Here is a 27,340-nt window from a genome sequence, read left to right as displayed (position 1 = left end):
CACTAATTAAAAAGAACCCAAAATGAATAAAGTATGCTAAAATAATCACAATGACCAAATTCGGATTGCTGATTTTGTTAAAATCAACAGTCTTGTTCCTACTGTAAAGAAAGCATTCGTTTCTGAAAAAATAAAACAGACACCACTTGGCAGTAAATTTTTATTAACCTGAAATTTCACCTAGATTAGTTGACTATAGTTACCATGTAGCCAGTTTTCTCTGATTAGCATGGATAAAGATACACACCTCAGACACATAGGCAGCAGGGTCTACACATGGTCACCATTTCTAGAGTACAGACTTCTAAAGTGAAGGGCAGCAAACATGTTTCAAAGGTATAAGGGAGCACAATGACATGGTTCACTAAGTGTACACCCCCATCATGATTTCTCTACCAAATCTGTACTAACTACAGATAAAGTACTTCATTCACCAAACACTGATATAAGCAACTGAATAATTGTAATGTACATTTCATTAGACTACTTGTAAACATTAACATACAGTGATTACCTAAATTGGAAACCTTTTTAAATTTAGCATTACTCTAAGATTTTACACTGAAGTTAAATGCTATGCAGAGAATAGTGATTTTAATTCTATTTCCATTTTTCAGTGTTAAAAAAGGACTGAAAGTGACTTCAGACCTCCAATAAATTTTCCTGATTGACTGTTCCAAGTCAGTTCTTTCCCCATTCCAACTCCCAAATGGATCTTTCAAAGTCAAAGCTGAAAGATACCTACCTAGAGAAGATCAATTGTTCCTCAAATATTTCCCCGTAACTTAAAGCTAAGTATACTTAACCTGTTTGCTACAAAGCCTACAAAAAGACACTTGTCTTGGTAAAAAAGATCAGTAGTTGCCAGTTGAACTATTCTAATGCTATAAAGGTAGACATACGGCATTACACATTTATCAAAGCCCACAGAATATGCAACCCCGTAAGCGAAGCCTAATGTAAACTGTGGACTTTAAGTAATAATGAGGAGTCAATGAAGACTCATCAGTTTTAACAAATGTACCACTTTGGTCTGGAGCAGGGAGGCTGTTGAAGTGTGGGGAATCGGGTACACGCGTACTCAGTACTTTCCACTCCATTTTGCTGTGAACCTAAAACTGCTCTAAAAACGGAAATCTATAAAAAAAGACATTTGTCTTTTTGATTGCTTTTTAAACGTACTTTATCTTCAATCTGCCAAATTCATACATTCAGCTATATTCCAATGGCAAAATTTACACTTCAGGACTGGCCTAGACCCATCTGCGAACTTCCAGCGTAATTCCGAGCTAAGGCAATAAAAAGATGCTACAAATCTGCATTACAACAAAATGTCACTAATGTTAGACTGTTTCAACCCCAAACCAAACTTGTAGAAAGGAAACCAAGAGTAATTCACTTTTCAAGAGCAATGAAAGTATATTTTAAGTTATTATTCAGATTCCAACTAAAAATGTAGAACAATTTGTATGGAAAGTAGCCTGGATTCAGTCTACTCAGTCTATTTGCGAAAACTAGCAGTTTGACAAAAGCAATGTTTTTGTGTCTGGTAGTTGCCCTCAACATTTATACTCTACAATCAAATGAAAACAGTATCTAAGTATTCAGAAGTTTATCCTAGCACATATTTTTAAAAGCCTTAAGGTTATACCACAGCAACCCTATTTCTAAGAATTTTGTAAGAAAATAAAGACGCTAACAAAGATGAACAAGTTTGTTGGGCAGTGTTACTTACGGTACTGAAAACCAATGTGAGTGTGGAGCTCCACTGGAAACGGGCCCAAGAGTTCTTTTAACCACATGGGTATATTACGTGGCTTAAAAACACATCCACACATTTAAGATATTAAGGATATTTATGACATGAGTATAAAATAAGTGGGGAAAAGGCAGATCACAAACTATTACAACTCATCCCCAATTCTGTTTTGTTTTGAATAAACATAGGTACACTTACAGAAAAAACAAAAACAAAATAACACTTGGGACTTCCTCTTCCAGTCAGAGTAATCGCTGGCCCTCTGCCACAAACTATAAAACTAGGCAAAATACATGAGGCAACTTTTTTCAAGGATGGACAATAGTCATAGGAGAGTAATCCTTGATAGAAGGAAACTCACAAGGTGAGCCCCACGATCACCACCCCCCACCTCTTCCTCACCTGCCCCCCAACTCTCTGCCTAGAAACCATTTCCTAAACACAGCATGGGGAACCAAAGCACAAGCAAAGATTTGAGTTCAGAGCTGCTACAGCAGCTGGAACCTGTTACACGGGACAGAGAGAAAAAGAAGCTGGGCGGAGGTGCAGCCCAGAAGCTTCACAGGTGCAGATGAACACAACGCTACGCAGAGCTTACTAGAAAGCTGCTACTACAGGGTAGAAAGAGGAACAGAGATGCCAGAAATGAAACAGGACGGGGACACCTTGGCATTCTGGTCCAGCTGTCGTGGAAAGATCTTACGAACACCTCAGGCATCAAGCTAAGGCACCACAAAGGCATAATAATCTGATGGGGAGGTTGGCTATAGAAGAATAGATAAAACAAAATGGCCATTATGTTGATAATCACTGCATCTGGGAGATGGATATACACAGGTTCTTTATGGCTTTCTCTTCATTTCCGTACATATTTGAAAATTTCCATAATACAAAGTTTCTTTCAAAGAGTAGTAACGCGGGTACCTGGGTGGCTCAGTTGGTTAAGTGTCTGCCTTCTGCTCAGGTCATGGTCCTAGGGTCCTGGGGTCGAGTTCCATATCAGGCTCCCTGTTCCTCCCTCTCCCTCTGCCTGCCACTCTCCCTGCTGTGTGCTCTCTCTCTCTCTCTGTCAAATAAATAAATAAATAAATAAATCTTAAAAAAATAATAAAAATAAAAAGTAGTAAGGCTACAGGCGCCTGGATGGCTCAGCTGGTTAAGCGTCCAACTCTTGATTTTGGCTCAGGTCATGATCTCAGGGTCATGAGACCCACGCCTGTGTATGGCTCTGAGTTCAGTGGGCAGTCTGCTCAAGATTCTCTCTCCCTCTGCCCCTCCCCCTGCTCGTGAGCAGACTCTCTAAAATAAATCAACCTTAAAAAAAAAAAAGTAGTGAGGCTAATTAAGGCTTTATTAGGAGATGAAACAGATCCAATACAAAAGATAAAGAGATACAGGTCAGTGCTATTAGAAGTAAGAGAAAAGTCTCAAAGGTTCTGTAACACAGCTTTCTCAAGCTTTCTTCTATTTCCACAGCCCTTTAGTGATTGGAAGAGACAAAGGAGTGCCATGGAGGATTAAAAAAAAAAAGTTTTCAAAATACACAAGGTCAAGCAATTGTAAAATTCTATGTCTACCTTACCATTCCCTTAAACCCACTTCCCCATAAAAACGGTTCATTTAAACACACATCAATCCTTGCCTCCTAAAATCTGAAAGCAAAAACCCTACAAAACTCATTATCAGTTGGCAAACTAAAAGTAGGTACTCTTTACTCGGGAAAACTGAAGAAAAAAAATGAGGTCTAAAATCAAATGCACTAAAACCCTAAAAAGAAAATTTTAGGACCAGATGGCTACACTGGTGAATCCTACCAAACATTTAAGGAAGAAAAAAAAAATAAAACATTTAAGGAAGAATACAAATTCTTCAAAGACTCTTACAGAAAAAAAGAAAAGGAATATTTCCCAACTCATTTTATGAAGCCAGTATTATTATCCTAATACCAAAACCAGACAAACGTTACAAGAAAAAACTACCAACCAACAGCCCTCACGAACAAACATAAAATCCTTAATCAAAACCCAGTATTCTAAATATATAAAAAATTCTTACAATTGTTCAATAAGAACAATTCCGTTTTTTAAAAAGACTTTATTCATTTGAGAGAGAGAGAGAGAGAGTTCAAGGGGTGCGGGGGCAAAGGGACAAGCCAGCTCCCTGCTCAGCCTGAGAGTATGACCTGAGTCAAAGTCAGACACTTAAACGACTGAGTCTCCCAGGTGCCCCTAGAACAATTCCATCTTAAAAGGGGCAAAAGATTTTAATAAACACTTCAAAGAAGATATATGAATGGTCATTAAGCACATGAAAATATACTCAACACCATTAGATGTTAGGGAAATAAAAATTAATACCACAATCAGATACTACTACACACTTTAATAACTAAAATTTACAAGACTGACAAAATGGTTAGGTGGTAGGGAGCAACTGGAACTCATATATATTTGTTAAGAGTAGAAAATGATACAACCACTTTGAAAAACTTTTTGGTAATACCTTATAGAAAGTTAAACACATTTTAAATAGCACTTTCATTTAGTACATGAGAGGATAAAGCAATACAACCAATTTATTAGTCATCTTCCAGAACAAAAATATTCTAATTAGTGTTATCGCCTTCAAGGAGTATTGCCCATGAAGGTTATCCTCTAGTGTGATGAACAACTAGAGCTGCCCATCAATTCTGACACTGCTCAAACTCAATTTAAAATGTTTTCTCTTGACCTGAATTCAGGAACTGGAAAATATAATTTTGAGTGTCTCCAATTGTGACAAATATACTCCTTTGTGGATGAATTCCTGTGAATCCACTGCCTCACCATGCCAAAATATTTTGGTTAGAAAATGAAAAGGTATTAGGAAGTTACTTATTTTCTTAAAGAACTCAAGGCAGCTTTTTATATTGGGGAAGGAGGGCTTTTTCTTTTTATTCCTACAAGTTCCATAATCTGTTTAAGCATCAACAGATTGTGCATATACTTCCTAGAATACATACATCAAGACACATGAGGACACTCAAGTTCTACTATGTATGCTTAAAAATTAGCCTCAATACTTAAAATTAAATCTCATATGTCACTCACAGGGGCTTTAGAATTTAGGCGGCCAAATTCACTAATTTTATAGATGAGGAAAAGACAGGACTAGACTTCTGTTTGCAGGGAGAATGGGGTTCGATCTTATTAATTTCGTATTTTTCCTCTACAGCAGTGCTTCTCAACTTTTAACATGCATATGAATCACCTGGGGATCTTGTTAAAATGTATATTCTGACTCAGTAAATCTGGAGGGGGAGCCTGAAACTGCACATTTCTAACTCCAAAATGATACCAACACTGTTGGTCTCAGAACCTAATGGAGAACCAAGGATCGCCATATTTTACAGGTGTTTAGTATGTAAACTAATTTTATTTTGTAGTTAAAGTTTTTACAGAAGGAAAAAAGTTTTCAAGCTAAACTATAATCCTGTATTCTTCCTGAGACACTGTTAATACTGATGTAACTAACCACTCCAGCCTAGCCACTGAGGATTCTGGATATAGTGGAAAAAGGCAGTGAACACAGACATCACTACTTTAAATTATAAGTGCAGAAAAATGTTTTAATATGTTGACATGATATATAGCTGGAGTTGAAAAGTATTGGTCTATTGGTCTGGAGTCATCATCAGCCACCTGAGCGAGCTTTTCTCACAATGCTGGGCTTCCCTCACCCTTCCTCCTCCCCCAGAAAGATGCAGCCCAGAAGAAGAATATGGACAGACACAAACTTGGACTTCCATAATGCAGTTTTTTTGAAAAAGAGAAGCAGCTGTTAGCCAATCAGGGACTTCAAGAAAAAGTTCACTATTTCTTCCTACAAAATAGTGTTATTAAGAACTCACAAGGTTAAACTTCTCTCATATAAAATGGAAACTACAATGCAAATTGCAAAAAGAAAAACTTCAAAGATTCCAGAAGACCTATCAACAATGTCAGGTATCAGATACTTTCCCAACATTAGCTTTGCCCCCTTTGCTACATTTTGCTAAAAATGCTTTTAAGGAGTATCTAATGTAATTCATCTCCTTCCTTCATTACTGTCAAATCAAGAGATACACAAAAGTTGTTTTCTTAGAAGATTCACATATTATTTTCCACCTGAAAATTACTGTTTCCACAGTAACCAGCATTGATGTCACGGAATTTTTATTGTTCCCATTTAAAGAATACTGAGGCATAAAAATGTTTCTATGAATTTATCTAAATAGATTAAGAAAAATGTAAAATACAAATGTATAAGCACAAGGTATTTTCCCCAAAGCTTATCCGCAAATATTAAGCAGTTCTTAAAGCATACACTTAAATATAAGTGTATTCTGAGGAAAAAAATTTTTCAACTGAAGTTAATTTAGATAGTTTAAATGAGGATGCAGTTTATGAAGTCAATTTTGTTAGCTAGTTAAGAGATGCTAGAATAATGGCTCAGGGGAATCTAAGCAACACAGAAATTCGGAAAAATTCTATTTAGGTTCAGCAACTTAAAGTCCTCACAAAGGTTTTTCTCGATTTTCTTCTAAAGTTAAGTCTTGTGGAAAATATCACTCAAGTTACCCCAGTGGTCTTGCATCTGCTCTTAAGTCCTTTTTTTTGGAGGGGGGGAGGTGAGGAAGATATACTTTTGCTCTGCGGTCCCAGTTCTTAAAGAACCAGAGTATACAATACTGAAAAAAATTAATTTTTAGGGAAGTTATTTATATGCTACAGGAGTTCTTACACATATGCACAGGAAAAACAAAAGGTTCCTTGTTCACTGAAGTACTATTTGAAACTGCAAAAGAAAGAAAGAAAGAAAGAAAAGAAAGAAAGAAAGAAAGAAAGAAAGAAAGAAAAGAAAAGGAAGAGAAAAGAAAAGAAACAATTTAAATATTCATGGATAAATAAACCATGAAATAGAAAGACAAAATTAATGAATAAGATGTATTCATTCATCAAACCAATGTCGAATGAAAAAAACAAATCAAACCACAAGTACATGCTCTGGGCCACTTACTAAAAATTTTTAAATACAGCACAATACTGTATATCATTTATTTTAAAAATACATATAAAGGGGCGCCTGGGTGACTCAGTCGGTTAAGCATCCAACTCTTAATCTCAGCTCAGGTCTTGATCTCAGGGCTGAGTTCAAGCCCCATGTTGGGGCTCCACATTGGGTGTGGAGCCCACTTAAAAGAAAAGATACATATATTTTACAAGACTATTTACAAACCAGGAAACATGAATGCCAACTTCAAAATAAGAGTGTGTGTGTGTGTGTGTGTCTAGGGAGGGAAGAAAAGAAGAAAAAGATGTTGGGAGAACCCTTCAATTTGTACAGTGACATTCTGTTTCTCTTTTTAAAATGACTGAAAACAATTAGGGCAAATACTATGATTCGATCTAGGCAATGGCACTTGGACATCTATAATATTTTTCTATCATTTTTTATAAGTTTGAAATATGTTACAATTGTTTTTAATGAAGACTTAAAAATTACTTCAGAATTTACTTCCACAGTAAAAGTAACTTCTGTTTATTGAACTCTGTGACATTAGGCCAGGCACTGTGATGGGAACCCTCTCAACAACCCTGCAACTTAGCAATTATCCCCATTTCAGAGAGAAGAAACATGGAAAAAGTTTTTAAAAAAGAAATTCTACAAGATTCTACAGCTAAAAAGCAGTGTATGCATCAAGATTTCTATCTGGGTTTTTATTTTAAGTCCATGCCGTTTCCTCTGTACCAAACTTTCAATGCTACAGGATAATTCTTATAAAAAATCACTGTTCCCCAGTGGGACAGCCATAGGAAAGGAGAAGCAAATCAGTCCATATTTTTGAAAAGATGTTTATCATTTAAAACAAATCCCTGATATCAGTTCATCTATTCTTAGGAGTAAAAAAATGACAAGTACAGATTATGTGTGAGCTTAAAGAGTTTGATTCTGTTTGGGAGAGGTGAACTGATAAACATCTAATATTTGAGATTTCTAGATCCTTAAAGTTCTGGATTAAACTGGAGTTCTGGACAAAAAAACAGAGTAACCAAAATAATCAAAACTACAGATACACATAAGTCTTCCTTGACAGATCAACAGGAAGGAAAAAAAAACTGTTTGCTATAGCACGGTCAGTCCATCTGTAATTTAATTATACGTGGATCTGAGTTGTACTGACAGTATTTAATTAGCCAAAACCACACCATAAAACAATGAGTTCCGTGTACACAAGCTTGAGAACCAGCTCGGTGGCTTCTTTGGAATACAGACTCTTGGACCTCAACTCCAGAGTTGATTCAGCTGACCAGGAGTGGAGTCCAGGAATCTACATTTGTAACAAGCACCCCACTAACAACCACCAAGGTCATTCCAATGCAAGGGGGTTAAAGGACTAGAAGTGGGAGTGCATAAGTCTTTATTCCTTCAACAAACATTCACTGAATACCTACAACATGGTTCTAAGAATTCCAAGATTCACTAGTGAACGAATTTTTTCACTAGTGAACAAATCCTGCCCTTTGGAGTTTATTACATCCTAAAGATGAGGAAATAGAAAAGAAGAAAACAAATATATGACACTGGCTAGTTTTAAGTACTACAAAGAAAAATAAAGCAGGTTAAAGGAAATGGAAACAGGGGCTTGCTATTTCATAAAAGAATTATCAGGCAACGCTTCTCTAATAAGGAAACATTTGAGAAGAGAACTAAAAGAAGCGGGTATCTGGAAGAAGGGGCAAAAACATTATTAATAACTTTCTCGCTCTTTGAAATAATTTAATGTATGAAATAATTTCAGGTGTACTTTCTATGATAGAGGAGGGAAAAACAGTGTCTATTCTGGGTTAATAACTCAAAATCACTTTGTTGGGTAAACTATGAGTTTCCCCGTTTGTATAAAGGAGGACAATGAGGTTCAGATTAAGCAATTTGCAAGGACATATATTTCCTAAGTAATCAAATCTGTATGCACATGCAGGTCCTTGTCAAATCCGTCATCTTCCAACTATGCCAAATGAGCATGTTTGTTGAATAAACTCAGAGCTGAATTGTTACGTGCTCAAGATTTCTAGAAAGCTGAAAAAAAGTTACCAAAACCACAATTTGTTTTTAAAAAAAGAAGAAGAGGGGCGCCTGGGTGGCACAGCAGTTAAGCGCCTGCCTTCAGCTCAGGGCGTGATCCCGGCGTTACGGGATCGAGCCCCACATCAGGCTCCTCCGCTATGAGCCTGCTTCTTCCTCTCCCGCTCCCCCTGCTTGTGTTCCTTCTCTCGCTGGCTGTCTCTATCTCTGTCAAATAAATAAATAAAATCTTTTAAAAAAAATTAAAAAAAATAAAAATAAAAATAAAAATAAAAAAAGAAGAAGAAGAAGAGGGGTTTATTTCTCATCTTTATAACAAATCTTCGCATACAGCTATTTTTCCCCCTTTCCAAAAATTCTTTGTCAAAATTTAATTATTTATACAGTCAGCAAAGCATTTATACCATCCCCCAACATGTGGGAAACAATCTTTTTTCTCTCCATAAGCTTTCTAGAAGGGCAAATTTTAAATTGCACACTTTTAAAACATGAGATGCAATAAAATTATATTTGCCCATCTTTGGTAAGATAGGCATATATATTTACATGTAAATAAATGTGTAATTCATTGTTTCATATGGTACACCTATACAATGTGTCATGAATAACTAAGGAAGGTCCCCCACCCTACCTACTTCAAGCTAGTAGTAATTAGAGAGCAAGGCATTATATTAGATACTAGAGAAATACAATTTGCTGATGGTAATGGTCCTTACTCTCTAGGCTCCAACACAAACAAGTATAAAAGAGCAGCAAAGAAAAGTGCTATGTTAGATTATTTAGCTAGTGTTATCAATGGAGACATCCTGGAGAAGGCTGCATCTCTCTGAGCCCTGAAAATCAGATTGAGGCTAACCTTAAAAGTTTAGGCTAAGAATACTGGGCATTATCCTGAGAGCCAAGGAAAATTTTGAGGCAGAGAAGTGACAGGATCAAAGCTGTGATACAGAGATAAACCGAAAGTGATGAGTGCGTAAGAAGAATGAGAATCTAAAAACAGGGAAATCAGATATTAAGTAACTAGAAAAGCCTAAGTATAAGGCGAGAAGCCCAAATTCAGAAGGTGACAGTAAAAATGGAAAGCAATGCCCGAGAGACCTAGCCAGTTCTTCACCATCTTTTTCTGAACCAGGCAACAGATAACACTAAATTGTTTCATATTTCTAGGGGCGCCTGGGTGGCACAGTGGTTAAGCGTCTGCCTTCAGCTCAGGGCGTGATCCCAGCATTGTGGGATCGAGCCCCACATCAGGCTCCTCTGCTATGGGCCTGCTTCTTCCTCTCCCACTCCCCCTGCTTGTGTTCCCTCTCTCTCGCTGGCTGTCTCTATCTCTGTCAAATAAATAAATAAAATCTTTTAAAAAAATTGTTTCATATTTCTATAAGGAACATATTCTTTTCTTAGAAGCCTTTATAAAACAACAATGCACTAAACTCCCATTTCCAAAAGTAATTCCGGCAGTTACTCTAAGGTTTTCTAACACAGGGATCAGGAATCCATCAAAACCGGAGTAGGTTTCCTTGAGTTAGGCAAAGCATTGACTCATTCCCTTTTTGGCCCCAAAATTAACTCAGTAGTGAGTTAAAGATATTAATTCTATATAGAAAAGCTATAGAAATTTGGGATAACCAGTTAGCAAAGAAGTCATTAAAATACACACACAGACCCAAGCTTAGGTTTAGAATAAGGTTTTTATGACAAATCTCAAATAGGTATCTGCCAAAAGTCTGGAAATAAGATATTACATTCCATTTAGCCACAACTCTCTACCTCAGATGGCTCATTATAGCAGCACTTTATTTCTTAAAAAATAAAATTATTTAGAGAGCGTGCGCATGAGCAGGGAGGGGGGGAGGGGCGGGAGAGAGGGACAAGCAGACTCCCCACTGAGTGTGGAACCTGACACAGGGCTCAAATCCCAGGACCCTGAGATCATGACATGAACTGGAGTCAGATGCCCAACCAACTGAGCCACCCTAAAGCAGCGCTTAAAAAAAAAAAAAAAAAGAAGTATACACTCAAATCCCAAGGTCAGCTCAATACAGGGAAAATTCCTACTAAGAGAACAACTGTTAAGAAAGGAATAATGCAAAACAGACAAACACCCGGAACACCTGGTTGGCTCAGTCAAACTGGTCTGCCTTCGGCTCAGCTCATGATCCCAGGGGATCCGGCCCCATGTGGGACTCCCTGCTCAGCGGGGGACCTGCTTCTCCCTGTCCTCTCCACTCATACTATCTCTGTCTCTCTCTCAAATAAATAAATAAAATCTTTAAAAACAAACACACTTCCAAGTAGATAATTGTGACTAATCTGAAAAACAAAAGGGATAAGCAAGTCAGAGGTTCTCACTATATTCTCCTTTTATCCTTTCTCTAGTTTGGCAACTTGTAGAGTTCGCGTCAGGATTCCCCGCGGTAGACAAGTGCAGATGATCAAAAACAGGGCTGGGGGGACACATCTCCATAGTTTTTAAGAAGTCACATTTAGGGCTACTCAGACACCTTTTCCAGGAATCACCCAGTTATTTAAATCAATTCTTTGTTCCACTTGGCTACAAAAACAACCCGTATTCTCTTTTTATTACACATGCTCTACCAACCACCATTTGATCCTTCAGTCACCTCTATCTAATTGCTTTTAAATACTTTTTAAGCATTCCTTCTGGAAAAATTCTTAGAAAGGAGAGACAACTGCTTAAACTATTTTGTAAAAAAACCTTACCAAAGACTGCCTTTTTATCTTCAAACAAGTGGTATATCCTACACTCTGCCTTCTAAGACCCACCCACTCTTCAAGGCCTGACAAAGCCCACCCTCCTCCATCAAGTCTTCCTCAGTAACACCAGCACACAGTAATTCCTACTTCTGAAATTATAAACTTAATGACACACTTTACTGACAAATATGCATAAGGTCTATCTGATCTCCCAACTACATGAAAGCTTAGAACGGGATCTGTTCTACACTTTTCTACACAAGTACTCATTACAAGCAACTGAAAAGCCCTTTCATTAGCTAGGTGCTCAATACGTCAACTGATAACATCAAGGGAAAAAAACTAGTTCTTTGTCTAAAAATGGTCTTCTATCACTCTGCCCTCCTCGACCTCTTTACTCCCAAAGAAAACGAAGTTCTTTACCCAGAAGGGGTGATAACTTTGCACAGTCAATACAAGCCAAGTGCTTTTAAGACATTATCTTTTAATCTTAAACATCCAAAGTCGATTTTTTTAAAGAAGCTGAAGCCTGGTGGTGGTGACAACCTGAACCCAGCTCCTAAGCTAGAAGCTTCTCCCACACTACTGGGCACCAAAGCAGATGCCCATACTCTGCCATTAAAGAGTCAGGAATAAAAAAATTTATCAGGAAGAATTCAAAACAGTTAAAAAACAAACAAACAAACAACCCTCTGGCAGCATACCTAAAAATTCAGAAGAGACTAGCACCAATAAGTTGAAAAGTTGCCAATTTATTTAAGAAAAACACTCATATGGAACCATTTTAAATGTTTTACTTTTCAAAAACACAATATTCCCCCCCAAAACCCTACAAAATTAAGAAGCAAGTATGAAAAAGACTTCCTTATGTACAAAAGGACTTTTACAAAACAGTAAAACACTGAGAGATGGCCCAAGAATATGAAAATGCAATTAATAAAAAGAATTCACATTCTTGGGGCGCCTGGGTGGCACAGCGGTTAAGCGTCTGCCTTCGGCTCAGGGCGTGATCATGGCGTTATGGGATCGAGCCCCACATCAGGCTCTTCTGCTATGAGCCTGCTTCTTCCTCTCCCACTCCCCCTGCTTGTGCTCCCTCTCTCGCTGGCTGTCTCTATCTCTGTCGAATAAATAAATAAAATCTTTAAAAAAAAAAAAAAAGAATTCACATTCAGTCACCATATTAAAATTTAACATCAACTGTAATCAAAGAAATACAAATGCAACAGTAAGAACCTCATTTTTACCTATGTGTTGCCATTCATTGTTAAATAACACCCACTTGTGAACAAAAGTATCTGCAAACAACCACAAACCTAACCCAAATGAACACAGAATAAATCAGAACTGTCTTTTAAAAAAAAAAAAAAAAGACTTTATTTATTTGACAGAGAGAGAGACAGCCAGCCAGAGAGGGAACACAAGCAGGGGGAGTGGGAGAGGAAGAAGCAGGCTCCCAGCGAAGAGCCTGATGAGGGGCTTGATCCCAGAACGCTAGGATCAGGCCCTGAGCTGAAGGCAGACGCTTAACGACTGAGCCACCCAGGCGCCCCTAAATCAGAACTTCCTAAATGGATTTGCTGACGTGTCTTCAGTATTGAAAGGTATAGGTGGTTCAACCCAGAAATACACTTTTAAGACCTTATTCTAAAGGTCAAGATTTATCTACAAAGATGTTTAGCCAGCATTATTCACAAGAAATAACCCCATATCTAGAAGGATTAGTCTAGTACTACAATGCCATTTTAAAAATCATGTTGTAGAGATTATTTAATCACACAGGGAAATGCAATATGAATGAAAAAGTAAATTACAAAATTACAGTAAGATCCCAATTTAGAAAAAAATTAAATTATGCATTAAGAAAGGATATATACTAAAAGATGTATACCAGAATGTAGCCAGAATTACCACTAGTTGGTATTATTTATACTTCCTTCTTTTTTATTTGTATTTTCCGAAGTGTCTACAAAGATTTACTGCTTTTGAAATTTAAAAACAAAAAAATTATAACTTTTATAAGGTATAAATTACCCATGACTTGAATTAGGTTAAGTGCCATGATCACAAGCTCTGATCAATCACAAGTTTAGCTGTAACTTAAAGGCAGTAAATTTCTATCTTAATATCTAATTGTAAGACTTTTGGCATCAACACTGTTTAACCTTTCCGAGAACTTCTAGCCTACACTTCAGAATTTGAGAAACAATACCCAAGGCCACTACCATTCTCCTGCCATAAAAACCCTCTCGACTCTAAACAAAAACTCCACAGATCATACTGCCGTATCTATTTTAAAATTAAAATGCTGATGAAAAGAGCGACTTCTGAAGATGTGATTAATAACTACATTCAAAAAAATCTAAGAACAAGGTGATTCATAGCAAAGTCTCTCTACAACTTATTTCAAAAACCACTCACCCCCCTTTCTGATAAAAGTAGATTTAATACAACTTTTAATATCTCATAAACTCATTATTCAAATATTAAATGAGAAGCTCATTTAGCATGCCAATTCTACCCCCCCTTAAAGAGTTTCTGTATAGAAGGCTTTAAGGTTTCTAAAGTGCCTTTATAGATTATCTATTTAATAAAAAAAAAAAAAAAAAAAAGACCTGTGAGGTTGCTAGGGCAGATATTACCTACTGGAAGGAAACAATGGTATTATAGATCTAGTATTAAAATCCAAGCCTCCACTCTAAATCCATTCTGAAGATCATAATAAGTTTATAGAATTCAAAAGTTAAATCTTTAAAGTATGTCCTAATCACTATCCGTGATGCTAAATGATTACATGAAGGGGAGAAAAAGCATTTAATGGGATTCACAATTTGTGTACTTTCAAGTCAATCATTCTTTAGGCATTTTTGTGCAAAACAGACCCAGTTAGATTCTCCACATTTACTATCCAAAAAGTAAATGCACTCTACTTGAAAACTGCCATGACCTTAAGTAAGAAATTACTTCATATTGAATCCTATATTGAAAATAAACAATTTCAGAAGACTACTTTGCCATATGATTGATTTTCTAAAGTGCAAGTTTATTAAAATGAAGATAGCTGGGAGGTATGAATGTATATTTTTATCTTACAAAAACTGAACAAAGACTTTTCAAGTCACGTATTTTGAAACTTAACTTTTCGTTTAAAATAACTACACATTATAGTAATATTACCATCAACAGAATGTCTGCCACTGGGTTAAGTACTTTTATCACATTTAATACTTGTAATACCCCAATCATGAACGTATTATCAGCATTTTACAGATAAAGTTAAAAATTTACCCACCACCCTTGCCCAAACTAAACCTTTGTCCACAATGCAGGAAAAAAATTAGAAGAGACTAACTGCAAATATATACATGTATATATAATAGCGTAAGTAGTGAAATCGGCACATTCTTACATAAGCAATACAATCTCTTACACACAGGGAGCTTTACAATTTACAAAACATTTGTACCTATCATCTCATTTGTTTCCCACAACAGCCCTACTATGGGATTATTATCACTGCTGTGTGTGAGGGGCTTCCAGGCTCAGACAGTTTAAGTCACTCACAGCTTTTGATTCCTTTCCTCCCACTGCACTTACTTCTCTATAACTAAAAAACATTGCCCCCACAATCAGAGCATTATGCAATAAAAAGAGGAAATGTACTATAGATCCTTGATAAGCATCTTTCATAAATTACACAGCTCACCAAGTTATCAGAGTGACATAGTTTACCAAGTTATTAGAGTTACTGGTTATTTTGACACTAGTCATAGAAATACAATTTGTATGAATGAATAATTTCCATTAAGCTGATACATTACCAGCCTAATGAATCCCCTAATCCTGCCTGTACTGGCCAGAAAACTAAACCTCAAATCAGTCAAAAGTGCATACTATCTCCTTGGGAAAACAAAGTACATATATGCTAGTCTTTCATGACTTAACAGTTGCTTCTAATAGGTATCATCTGCCCATAAAACCAACTACCTACAGCTATCTGCCCCATAGTAATAGTGAGGGTGGCTACTTAAGTACACGTTTCACAAAAATCTACCTAAGTTTAGCAAGTATGTGTACACCTAAACACACAGAGACATGATTACCAATAACCTGATAAATCATTTGTAGAAGTTATCTTGGCTTTGCACTTACTTCGTACTTAATGTCCTTCACAAGCAAAATTGTTCCACCTCATGAATTCCACTTCTCCGGCATCTACCTTCTCCCTTCCTACTTGAAAATTTCCCACTCCACTTAGCGACTTGCTCTATCTTTAGTTATTAACTGCCCTAACTTCGCATTAGTATTTCAGACATCATTCATTCAACACTTTTACCAAGGCACTTCTAATTATGTATGTGATAATTTTCAATGCTAATTATGTATGTGATAATTTTCAATGGAGAGAGGCCCCTACTCTCCTCCAAGATCACAGCAGTGAAGAGTGCCTCTGAGTAGTTTCTTTGACTATAGACAAGTTAAAATCACTCCCTCCAATGGGATTCCCTCAAAGGAAGGTTTTAAGGGAGGGGGGGAAAAGCGCTTTGTAAAATATCAAGGATCATACTACTGCCATCATATTTTCAGGCTGGTGGGGTTTTTCTGGCTATTTATTTTTAAAGCTACAGAGAAAACACTCAACCATTCTTTTCTATAGGAGGGATGGTGAGTGATGTAGGAAAGAAGGTTAGGGTTCCAAGCCGAAGGCCAAGAAACGATTCTTGAGACGTCTTCGGTGCAAAAGGGTGATTTTATTAAAGCACAGGGACAGGACCAGAGGGCAGAAAGAACTGCACTGGGGTCATGAGCAGTAGCCCATTATATACTTTCAAGGTGGGAGGGGGTTAGGGATAGCCTAAGTCTCTAAGGAATTTTGGAAGCAAGGTTTCCAGGACCTTGAGGGGGATAGCTATTGTTGGGAAAAGATCATTTATTACTGTCTAATAAAACCTGGGTCATGAAACCCTTCAGATGTGTATTGGTGGGCCATATGCTTGGGGGATGATTGCCAACACGTATCTTGGGGGGGTTTAGAGATAAAGGAAATTTCTAAAGGAATTTTTATATGTTAAAGTGAACTTACAGGATCCTGGAGGTCAGGCTAAAGACTGCTTCTTGCCCTTAGCGGAAGTATTAACAACGAGGCAGTTGAGTCCCTAGAGGAATGTCACTCTGCCTGTTTCAAGGACTTGTCAATGGGCTGTAAGTAGTAAGGAAATTTAATAATTTCTCTTCTGCCTCTGTTTCCCACATCAGTGAGGAACAGTAAAGAATAGGAAGAAACTTAACATGAGTAATGGATTCTTTAGAGGATCAAGTTCAGTGACTTAATATTCACATCCATCGTCCTTAAGTTAAATAATGCCCCAAAAAGTAACACACCTGGATTTTAAAACCATTAAAAAATGGTCATACAATCAGAATATCACTACACTTTAAAAAAAAAAAAAAAAAGATATTTCCCTGCAGCCACCCCAGAAACAACCTCCTCGGTAAAGCAGTAAATCACCATTAAAAAAAAGTTTAACTTCCAATCCCATTCCTAACATCTGTTTCTCAACCTTGAGAGCCTGCCAAAAGACTTTGCTTACAATTCCGTGTGTCAAATAGGTCTTTCAATTGAGCATAAATTTTTAAACAAACTTCTAAAATGCATCTTGCTAAAAAGTCTCGCAACAGTAAAAATATGCCTTGAACTATATAGCATGGAACGAGGTGACAGTCTTCCAGGTACTCTTTAACAACTGCTTAATATCAGACAGATGGAAAATGCACAATTTTGGAAAAGGTCTAACAATTTCAAGAAAGTTACTTTCACCTGTGAATATTTAAAAACTTTACCCTAAAGTTAAAACACACTGGCAAACTAAAATCGAATCCCAAAATAGGTGCACCCAACTTAAGGCCAGAATCTCATTTTAACTCCTGGTTTATTTTCCCTATAATAAATACCTCTTTACTGTATGTAAGACAGCTTCTTCGTCCCCAAATAAAGAATTTCCAAGAGATTTAACCATCTTACAAAGTCATTAAAATACAAGAGTACATAAGTGCATTATAAAGATCCTACCTTCCTGAAGAGCATAAGCATTTCTCTTAAGAGACACAAAGCACCTTCCTAAGACTTAATGGCACCTGACTCACCCCAACTCAATTCTTCAAGTTTACTTATCCAGAAAGCAGAGGGAGACAAAGAGTTTCTTATACACAGTCAAAAATAGCTGAATCCCTACTCATTCACAGCTTGTTTGCTCTGACTTTAAACACAAATCTTAAGTTTTATTTGGATTTTAATGCCGTATTGAGTGACTACAGAGCAAATGAAAAGGTTTTAGGCAGTCATTTGATAGGTATGGTTATCAAGGGAAGGGCCACCTCCAAGATCGGGAAAAAACACACACACAAAAACCTGTGAGTAGCAGACAGAATGTTTAATAAATGGTGAACCCTATTTGTTCAACTCTTAAGAATCACAGCTCTTCTCAATGTACCACAAAATAAAAACGATGTTCATAACCATGACTAAGTCATAAAGTTATGCTTCTCCTAATAAGGCAAGTACATAAAACACTTTGAAACTACATCCAGAACGGTTATTAAATAAATTTATATATATATATATGTGTGTGCAAGAGCGTACACACACACACAACACACACATCCCCAGGGTCCAAAAGATCTAAATCAATCCATCAGCATTCCAAAACTAATTACTTGAGAATTCCAACCAGAAGAGATCTAAGGCAAAACCTCTCTTCTCTGGTTGTGTATGTGCTTGTTTTTTGTTTTTTTTTCCCCTATGTAAACAGTTCTATCAAGCGCTTTTGTTGGTAGGCAATAATAAAATAAGCTTTATTGCCTGTTCTTTATCCCGTATCAAAACTTTACAGTTCGTCATCACCTCTGACATATGTTCAGCACATCCAAAGGTTACTATGAATGATGAAATGTATTTCACATAAACTTTTCTACTGAAGTTAGTCTTCACGGATAACACCTTATCAAAATGTTTTACATTTCATCTCACAAAACCTTTATCAGATTATGGAAAGAGAGGAATCTGAAGAACACAAGTTCACACTTAGTGCAGTTGATAAACTGTTATGTATTCCACGGCCGTACTTACCTAACCGTAAGCTTTTACTATTTATAAGCCTTGGAAAAACTTTATGCTTTTAAGTACTATCAAAATTCTCAATCAGGATTTCATGCGTTCAATTCACACCAGAGCGAAAGATCAAATGCTGAACTCCTAAAAATAGGGGTGTTATGAGAGGGACACACAACACTCCGCTGCCAAAGCAAACGCGTCTTGGAGGGGGCAGGGGCGCTCCTTGTACACGTACAGTAGCAGCTCACATTCAGCAAAACCCGGGAGCGAAGGATCAGGTGACTTCACACCACAGACACTTCAGTCTGATCGGGCCTTCCTATATCGTCTGAGTGACTAGTAAACGGCTCACAACCCTAGTTTAACAACTAAATCTGAACTTGTATCCTAGCCACGCGCAACCCGCGCGAATGGTTTCGGGGGCCGAGGAGCCCCAGAAGGCGAGCCCCGGGGCACAGCCCTGGCCTGCGGACTGCGGTTCCCTCCTGGAAGGGTGTCTGGAGAGCTTTCCGACCTGGCAGCGAGGTGTCTGGTTCCCCCGCGCGCTCCGCGTCCTTCTGCTTCGTGGGGCCCATAAAGCCCTGGCCACCCCTACCTCCCTTTCCGACAGAGGGACAGAGAGCAGAGAGTGCCCCGCCAGGAGACAGATCGCCCTGCCGCGTCCGGAGCTCTCCAGCACCCAGCCGCGGCGCCACCGACCTCCCCGCGCCCCAGCTCTGCGGCCCCAGCTCAAGGCCGCCCCCTCAGGTCGGGGCGGACGCGGCGGCAGCCACGCGGCGGGCGGGCAGGGGGCCGGGCCGGGCGAAGACGCGCTCGCCGCCAGTTCACCCGACAGCAGCGGGAGCCGCTGCCCGAGGACCGCCCTTTCAGGTCGCGCGCCACCGAAGCTCGGGGCGCGGCGGGGGCTAGGCCCGGCGGCCGTCAGACGCGGCGGCGGGAGGAGAGCTGAACCAGCCGCGGACGACGACCCCGCCGCCTGCGGCCGGTGCCCGCGGGTCCGGGCGGCCCGCGCCCTCTCCCAATCCGGGCCCTGCGGCCTCCGCCCCGCCGGCGCGTACCTAGGAAGGTCGTGGACGAGACGTGGTTAACCCCGGTGCTTGGGTCGCTGGTCCGCCGCCGGCGCCGCAGCCCCTGGTGCGGCTGCTGCCTCCGCGCTGCCTCGTCCCCCTCCGCCATCTTGTACCGATTTAAAATTAACTCCCCACTGACGTCAAACGCCGCCGCCGCTTTATCAACCTCCCGGGAGCCGGCGGAGCGCCCGCGGGTCCTAGCGCCGCCAGTAGCCAGCGCCTCCTTGTCCTCCCCACGCCCTCCCCCGTCCCGCCCATCGGCGCCCTCGCTCCGCCTCCGCCCTGCCAGCCTCCCTGCCCGCCTGCCTGCCCGCCAGACGCTAGGTATTCCTGGCCTTCCACTTCTAGAAGGGATTGGGCGGTGCCCCCACCGCGATCGCCTGGCACCGCACCGCTCTGAGCTCAGTACCACACCCCCTTAGCGCTGGGCTGGTCCTCGTAAACGCAGAAGGGATCTCCAGAGAACCAAGTCCCTCCTTCCCAGTTCAGTAACCCAATTCTTTTTACTGCTCTTCTTCATAATCGTTAACTCGTGCCCTGCACGTGAGGTTGCTTTTGCATGCCTTTCTTTCTCTTTTTTATCCCCCACCTTCTCCTCCACAGCTATTCTCCTCCTCCCTGTCTGCCCTGCTTTTCCTCTTGATCTTTCCTCGTCCAAGTCCCTAATGTTGCTTCCCGTCCACAGACCATCCTACGGTTTATTTGCAAGAGTTGCTACCTGCTTCTGAGACCCTCCACCTACCTTCCTGACTGTGCGTACCCTTTCCTGCGTCTAGTTCCTGCAGGTACAAACCAGAAAGCACTGTCATCAGAAAATGAATTGTAGCGGGTCCTTTACTAACTATGATGAATTTTCTTGTGAGAATCCAGTGATATCCTGTAGAAAGTTCAGGTCACTTTTTAAAATAAATACCAGCCTGTGGAAGCTTCTGTGAAACACGGTCTCTTTTCTTTTGGATTTTTTACCACAAAACCAATGCATTAACAATTCCTTTTCTTCGTCAAGACAGGTGTCCAGGTGTCCAAATTGCTGTCTTGTCCAGGCCTTGTCCAGTCTAAAAATCACGACCTTTCATCCTGCATGATCTCTAGAAAAGCTCTGGTGTCCTAGAAACTTGCACAGTGCCATTCTAGCAGGGTTTTCATTGGGCTGCCAGTTAATTCATCTGTTTTCTGTCTTTATGGAAAGGGATTTGGAGCTTCTCCTGGACTTCCTACACCCTGCACCCTGGTTCAGTGCCCCTAAGCTCCCAGCCATAAGCCTGGCTTGATGATGGATTTCCTTTCATAATCTTCCTATGTGGCATCTATTTAATGTTGCCCGCAATCTGCTTTATGCAAGGTACCATCTTGGGCATGAAAGAAGATGCAAAAAAAAGTATTTTTGTGGTCAAAGAATAACTTTCATTAGAGTTAGCAGTTAACTTGGTACTCAGTGCACCCCATCATGGACCCCCAGGGACCTAAGGCTATATTCCTCCTAGTCTATTGACCTAACTGCTGTCCTTTCCACTATTAGACACTAATTATCTCCTGGGCTGCTACTACAGTGCCCTGAACAGGTCCACACAGCTCCTGACTTGAAGGAGCGTAGAGAAGCCTAATGCAAGTACAGTCAAGAGATTAAACAGTGTCCCACCGTCGCCTCAAATCTGTGTTTTGAAAAGTCCTTTCTTCATTTTTCCCAGCTATCCCTCTTCAGTTTCTCATCACAGTGAAACCTCAGTGTTACTTCGGAATTCTCCCTCCTCTCTCCTCCCCTCTGCATCAAACAAGCCTGTGTTAAGTCGGTTTTGACTTCTAACTCTCTGTCCGGGTCACCTCCTCTCCATCCCCTCAGCCTCCCTCTTGATTCAGCACCATCATTTCCCACTACACTGAGGTAATGTTGCTGTGGGCCCTTCTCCTGTGTGTCGAATCCTCCCTCCAGCCACTGGCTGAAGTTTTCTTCAATGCAGATCGGTTGATGTGCTTTCTCTGCTCAGGATCGAGTCCAAACTCTTCAGAATAGTTGACAAGGCCTTTCGTGATTTGGGCCCCACCTATGTATCGAGCTTCATTTTTCACTACTCTGTCACTTATTCCTCATTTTTTTCATTTAACAAATGAATTTTGACACCGTCATGTGTGTTGAACAGCAAATAATGAACATAACAGACAAAATGGGTTTACTTAGTTGTTTGTTTTTTCTTTCCACAGCCCACACGGACCCCTCCAGCGCAAGAAAGTGAGCCTCAGGGGCTCAAAGATCTATCTGATTCAGGGGTGCCTGGCTGGCTCAGGGGTAGAGCATATGACTCTTGATCTTGGGGTCTTGAGTTCAACCCCCATGTCGGGTGTGGAGATTACTTTTAAAAAATTCTGGTTCTACCGCTGATTCAGCCAATGTTTCTAAACTTCCAGGTCCACATTTTTATTCGCTAGCTATATATAACAAAATTCTTCTGGGATCAAATCAGTGTATTTCAGAGCCTTTTCTTGATTGTTAAATAGCTTTTATGAAATGTTTACCTGTTCCGGGCACCCTTCAAAGTACTTACCATATGTTAGGTCATTTATTTCATCCTTAAAACAATCCTAAGAGGTAAATGCTATTAATAGTCTCATCTTACAGTTAGAAAAACCAAAGCGCCAAGAGGTTTAAAACGTGCCTAAGTGGCAGGACTGGCATTTGAAGGCAGGAAATCTGGCCCCAGAGTTTATGTTTGGATCCACTGTGACGGTACTCGGTTCGCACACTGTGAATTCCCGGAGGGCAGAAGCCACAGCTTATCCACAGCAGGTACTTCGGGATTCTGCCTTCAGTTAGCGTAAATTGTATTAAAAACTATTTCTTCCAAATAAACAACTTTAAATATGTTTTAACCCTATTAATAAATGGGCAAAAGATGTCCACAATTTGCAAAAAAAGTGTTATAAAAATGGGCCTTAAACATATGAGAAAATATTCAGTTTCACTCATAATAAAAGAAATGCAAATTAAAATAACATTGAGACACCATTTCTCACCCATCAGTCTGGCAAAAATTCAAAAGCTTATGATGACACTGTGTTGGCAAGGACATGGGGGAAAACAGGCACTCACACATTGCCTTCTCACTGAGAATGCAAAATGGTGCAACCCCTACGGAGAGGAATTTGGCATTGTCCAACAAGCTTCATCTGCATTTACATTTTGACCTGCCAATCACACTTCTGGGCATTAACTCTGAAGGTATAACTCCAATAATACAAAAAAAAAAATACATTTGCACAAGGTTATTCACTGCAGAATTATTTGCAGTTGCACAATTTTAGAAACGAAATATCCAAGCATAGGTGATCAATTAAATAAACTATGATAAATACTCATGATGGGGCGATTTGTATCTGTAAAGAGAGAAGAGAAAGATTTCTATGAACTGGTATGGAGTGATTCCCAAGAGATATTCTTAAGTGGAAAAATCAAACTGCAGAATAACATATGCAGTATGCTTACACCTTTTGTGTAAGAGGGAGAAATAAGAACACGTGTATATCCACTTATCAGTCCAAAAAAAACAAAACTCAGAAAGTTTAAACAGAAAACGACAGTTCGTTCCCTCTAAGAGGGGGTGGTAGAGGGAATAAGAAGGAGTACAGAATGGAGTGAGTATCCTGTTTTATGTAGTGCTGACTTTTGAAAACATCGTCTACATGACCAAAACAAAATTAAATCAACAATAGGAAGAGGTTACTAACACTGAAAGCAAACCAAACAAATGATTATAACAGTTTCTAAATGAACAACATAGCCACACTGAAGAGGGGAAAAAAGGGCCAACTAATCCGAGTAATTTACAAACATAGAATTGGACTGTAAGTATTTCTCAGTTTTGGTTGGGATGGGGGAAAACAGCAAACAAATCCTGAACCTTCTCTAGTAGGCTTGTTTTTGTAGAGGTGTAGGCAAAGCAATTCTGAATTTATTTTAGATGTATTATAGATCGGTAAATGCACATATATTTATATGATATATAATATTGATATATGTTATATATAATCAATCTATATAAATATTTTATATAATACATGTGTACATTAGATATGAGTAAATATATAAATATATTTTAGATGAGCTATAGATGAGTAAATGTGTCAAAATTGTTGAAAGCTAGGGTTCTCAATGGGGAAGAAGGGACATACAAATAATGAAAGGCGAAAAGCAAGGTGGATCCTATGGGATGGACTAAATTGGAGTTATTGATACGGACTGAAGATTTATAAAACATGTACACACATGTGTGTTTGCAAGTGTAAATATGCATGCATATGCGTACGTGCTGTGTACATACATGTGTGTATAGTTCCTTTTCCTGTCCACGGAAAAGGCCTATGAACAAAGACATTCAGGTAACAACGATCATACCTAGTGCCCAATCTTGGCCTCTGATACCATTCCCTACTAAAAGAAGTGGAAGTCCATGGAGAAACCACTGGTTTCAGAGCTGGAGCAGGCTGAGTGCAAGATGAGCCATGAGCACCATTTTTGTATCGGAAGAAGGGAGGTACTCAAAAAATAAATAAATAAATAAATAATGGGGCGTCTCAAAAAGGCACCGAAGGGGCTCCCACTGGCCAAATTTGAAACAATCTGAGCACTAAAACAATTAAAGACAACAATGAGTTATAGAAAATAGGGAAAATAAGAAACTATGAGTCTATACCAATGATAGATTAGACAGGTAAATACATAGATGATTGATAGATAGATGGATGGACAGACAGACAGATAAAGGGAGCACGCTTGTTTATAGTAGGATGCTGAGGGTCAACTGGTAAATGTGGAGGCCGAGCTAGAGTTGAAGGGTCATCAGTTTGCAACCATGATAGCAAAGAGTGGGTCAGGCAAGAATCATCAATGGATGCTAAGTCAAGGGGCAAAGATTTGATGACGAATCAAATATTTGCTTGTACTAACGTTTCTCTTCACATTTGCTTAATAATTGCAAAAGAAAAATAGAAACCAAAATTAGGCAACACTTTGAGTAGGTGATAAAAATTAGCATCACCGGGGGTGTGTGACTGGCTAAGTCGGTAGAGCACGTGGCTCTTGATCCCGGGGTCATACAAGCCCCACATTGGGTACAGAGCTTGCTTAAAAAAAAGACAAAACTTAACATCACCAATGAGGACACAGAGAGACATCATGTGCCTCCAGATATGATGCCCTGAGAGAAACACAACATTACTTACACAGGATGCCAGTCTGGAATGAACCTAACCATGAAGGAACCTAAGACAAGCCTAAAAACAAAAAAACACTGAATTAAAAAAAACCAACCAGAAGAGGGGATATATTCCTCAAAAGCATCAGTGTCACAAGAGACAAGGAAAGACTGCAGAACTGTTCTAGATTAAAGAAGGCTAAAGAACCATGACAACGAACGAGATCAGATATCGATCTGAGCCTAGACTGGATCCTGTACTAGAGGGGAAATGCTGTAAAGGACACTATTGAGTCAACTGGCCAAATTGGAATATGGATGGCAGGTAGAGCATCCCATCAGTATTAAATTTGTACAAAATACATAGAGGAGTATGTTAGAGTAAAGGGCCAGTGTGCATAAGACCTCCCCTCAAATGGCTTAGAAAATATTAGAGAGAGAAGAAGGCAGAAAGGAAGAAAGAACGATAAAGCAGATGGGGCAAAATACTAATAATAGTGAGTCTGGATATAAGTACATATAGGTGATCGATGTTTATCCTTATTATTGAAACCTTTCTGTAATTTTGAAATTATTTCCAAAATGGATTTGTTTGGGTTTTATAATTTTAAAAATATAAAATAAAAAATTTAAATTGTTTATTTTAAAGGACAAAACATCATATCTCTTTAATTGGATCAAAGATCGAACAGAACTTACACTTCTTGGGACGCCCGGGTGGCTCAGTTGGTTAAGCGTCTGCCTTCAGCTCAGGTCATGATCCCAGGGTCCTGGGATCAGGTCCCACATCGGGCTCCTTGTTCTGCCTGATGCTTCCCCTGGTTGTGCTCTCTTTCACTCTGTCTCTAACAAATAAATAAATAAAATCTTTTGAAAAAAATTTTTAAAACTTACACTTCATGTATCACTATGCAATTATTAAAAAGAATCGCCACTGACAACTCAGCAGAAGAAAATTTTTATATCAAGCAGGAAAAAATTAGATTACAACTATGCAAAGACATGTGTGGACATAGAAAAACCTGGAAGGAGGTATGTTAAAAACTGGGAGGATGATATGGGGATTATATTTATTCTCTATTTTACAAATTTTCGATAGTCCTACAAAATTGCCCATAATATTTTTAAAAATTACTCTGCAAGTGGCTCATTCGGTCTTCTAACAAATTTCTGTGGTAGACGATAGAAGAGACTTTAATTTCAGGAGGAAGGATTTAAGTCGGACATTCTAACGTCTATGACTTCCTTCCTGGAAAAAATCTTAGAAAATGTTGGCACAAGTCAGCACTAATAGAAACTTTTTTTTTTAGATTTTTTTATTTATTTATTTATTCGACAGAGATAGAGACAGCCAGCAAGAGAGGGAACACAAGCAGGGGGAGGGGGAGAGGAAGAAGCAGGCTCCTAGCGGAGGAGCCTGATGTGGGGCTCGATTCCAGAACGCCGGGATCACGCCCTGAGCCGAAGGCAGATGCCCAACCGCTGTGCCACCCAGACGCCCCATTAATAGAAACATTTTAAACAGAGTTACTAATGACCCAACGTCTCTCAGTCTATTTCTGATACACAGTTCGTTCCTTTTATATAGAATACTGTTAAAATACCTTGTGATATTCTTCACAGCTTATTCTGCACGTCTAGAACAGAAGGAAAACTCTCAGCATATTCTCCAACCACACAGTCTGGATCTTCCTGCTTTCATACATAATCACCTATTTTGTATGAAGTCCTGCATTCAGATGTTTAGTTGTGAAGAACTTGCTTCCCCATTTCCTCTACTCCTCTTAATAATTACTCCCTCCCTTTTCCTTTCTTCTGACCTTATTGGGTTTTCAGTGCTGTGTTTTCTAGAAGTATAGTTTAAGCTACACCATACTTACAAGCTGGTGCTTCTTTGTGCAAAAACGTGCGCTCTCTTGTGCACCAAGCACTGACAGAAGATGATCGCACCAGGTCCCGGAGACCGTGTAGACTTCTGCGTACAGAGCTGCTTCAGGGCCCAGTTGACAAAAAGAAGAACAAGGCTGCAGAACCGGCCTGGGGTCTGGTAGCGCCGGGAGCACCGGGAGCCAGTGAGCTTGACCCAATCACTGGCGTCCCGTGGTGGACTCCGCAGGCTCTGTGGTAGTGGCCACTGATTAATCCCAGAAGTTGCACAGTGACCATGGCCAGCAAACTACTTTGCCACCTAGGAGGCTTTCTTTGAGATTCAACATTCCGAGGGAGAGGGCCAAGAGGAATTTTTTTGCAGGAAAAGAGAGAAACCAGAGTAGATGTGGACAAGAATATGGACTCTGGGTTACTGATTGGCAGGGAGATTTTACTTATACTCAAAGTTGATGAGCCAGAGTCGTCTGGTTATAGTCTCTAAGGGAGATCAAACCAAAAACAT

The 27,340-nt window shown here is 39.4% G+C and overlaps 1 protein-coding gene across 4 annotated transcripts in view; it reads right to left on the bottom strand.

Moving 5' to 3' along the window:
• The window catches only part of ATL2 (atlastin GTPase 2), a 54,245-nt gene extending 34,280 nt beyond the window's left edge, over positions 1-19,965 (bottom strand). Inside the window, exon 1 of one of the 4 annotated variants that reach the window (XM_026479163.4) lies at positions 19,751-19,965. In XM_026479163.4, coding sequence (XP_026334948.1) covers positions 19,751-19,868 — 118 coding nt within the window. In that variant the 5' untranslated portion in view covers positions 19,869-19,965. Of the gene's footprint in view, positions 1-19,206; positions 19,431-19,750 lie in introns of those variants that run through there. The other 3 variants (XM_026479187.4, XM_057308966.1, XM_026479172.4) reach the window with 3 other exon arrangements.
• Positions 19,966-27,340: the final 7,375 nt, after the last annotated feature.

Source organism: Ursus arctos, unplaced genomic scaffold (genome assembly GCF_023065955.2).
Source record: "Ursus arctos isolate Adak ecotype North America unplaced genomic scaffold, UrsArc2.0 scaffold_8, whole genome shotgun sequence".
NCBI classification, from domain to species: domain Eukaryota; kingdom Metazoa; phylum Chordata; class Mammalia; order Carnivora; family Ursidae; genus Ursus; species Ursus arctos.
Note: the sequence above shows the minus strand (reverse complement) of the source record. Positions and strands in the feature narration are given on the sequence as shown.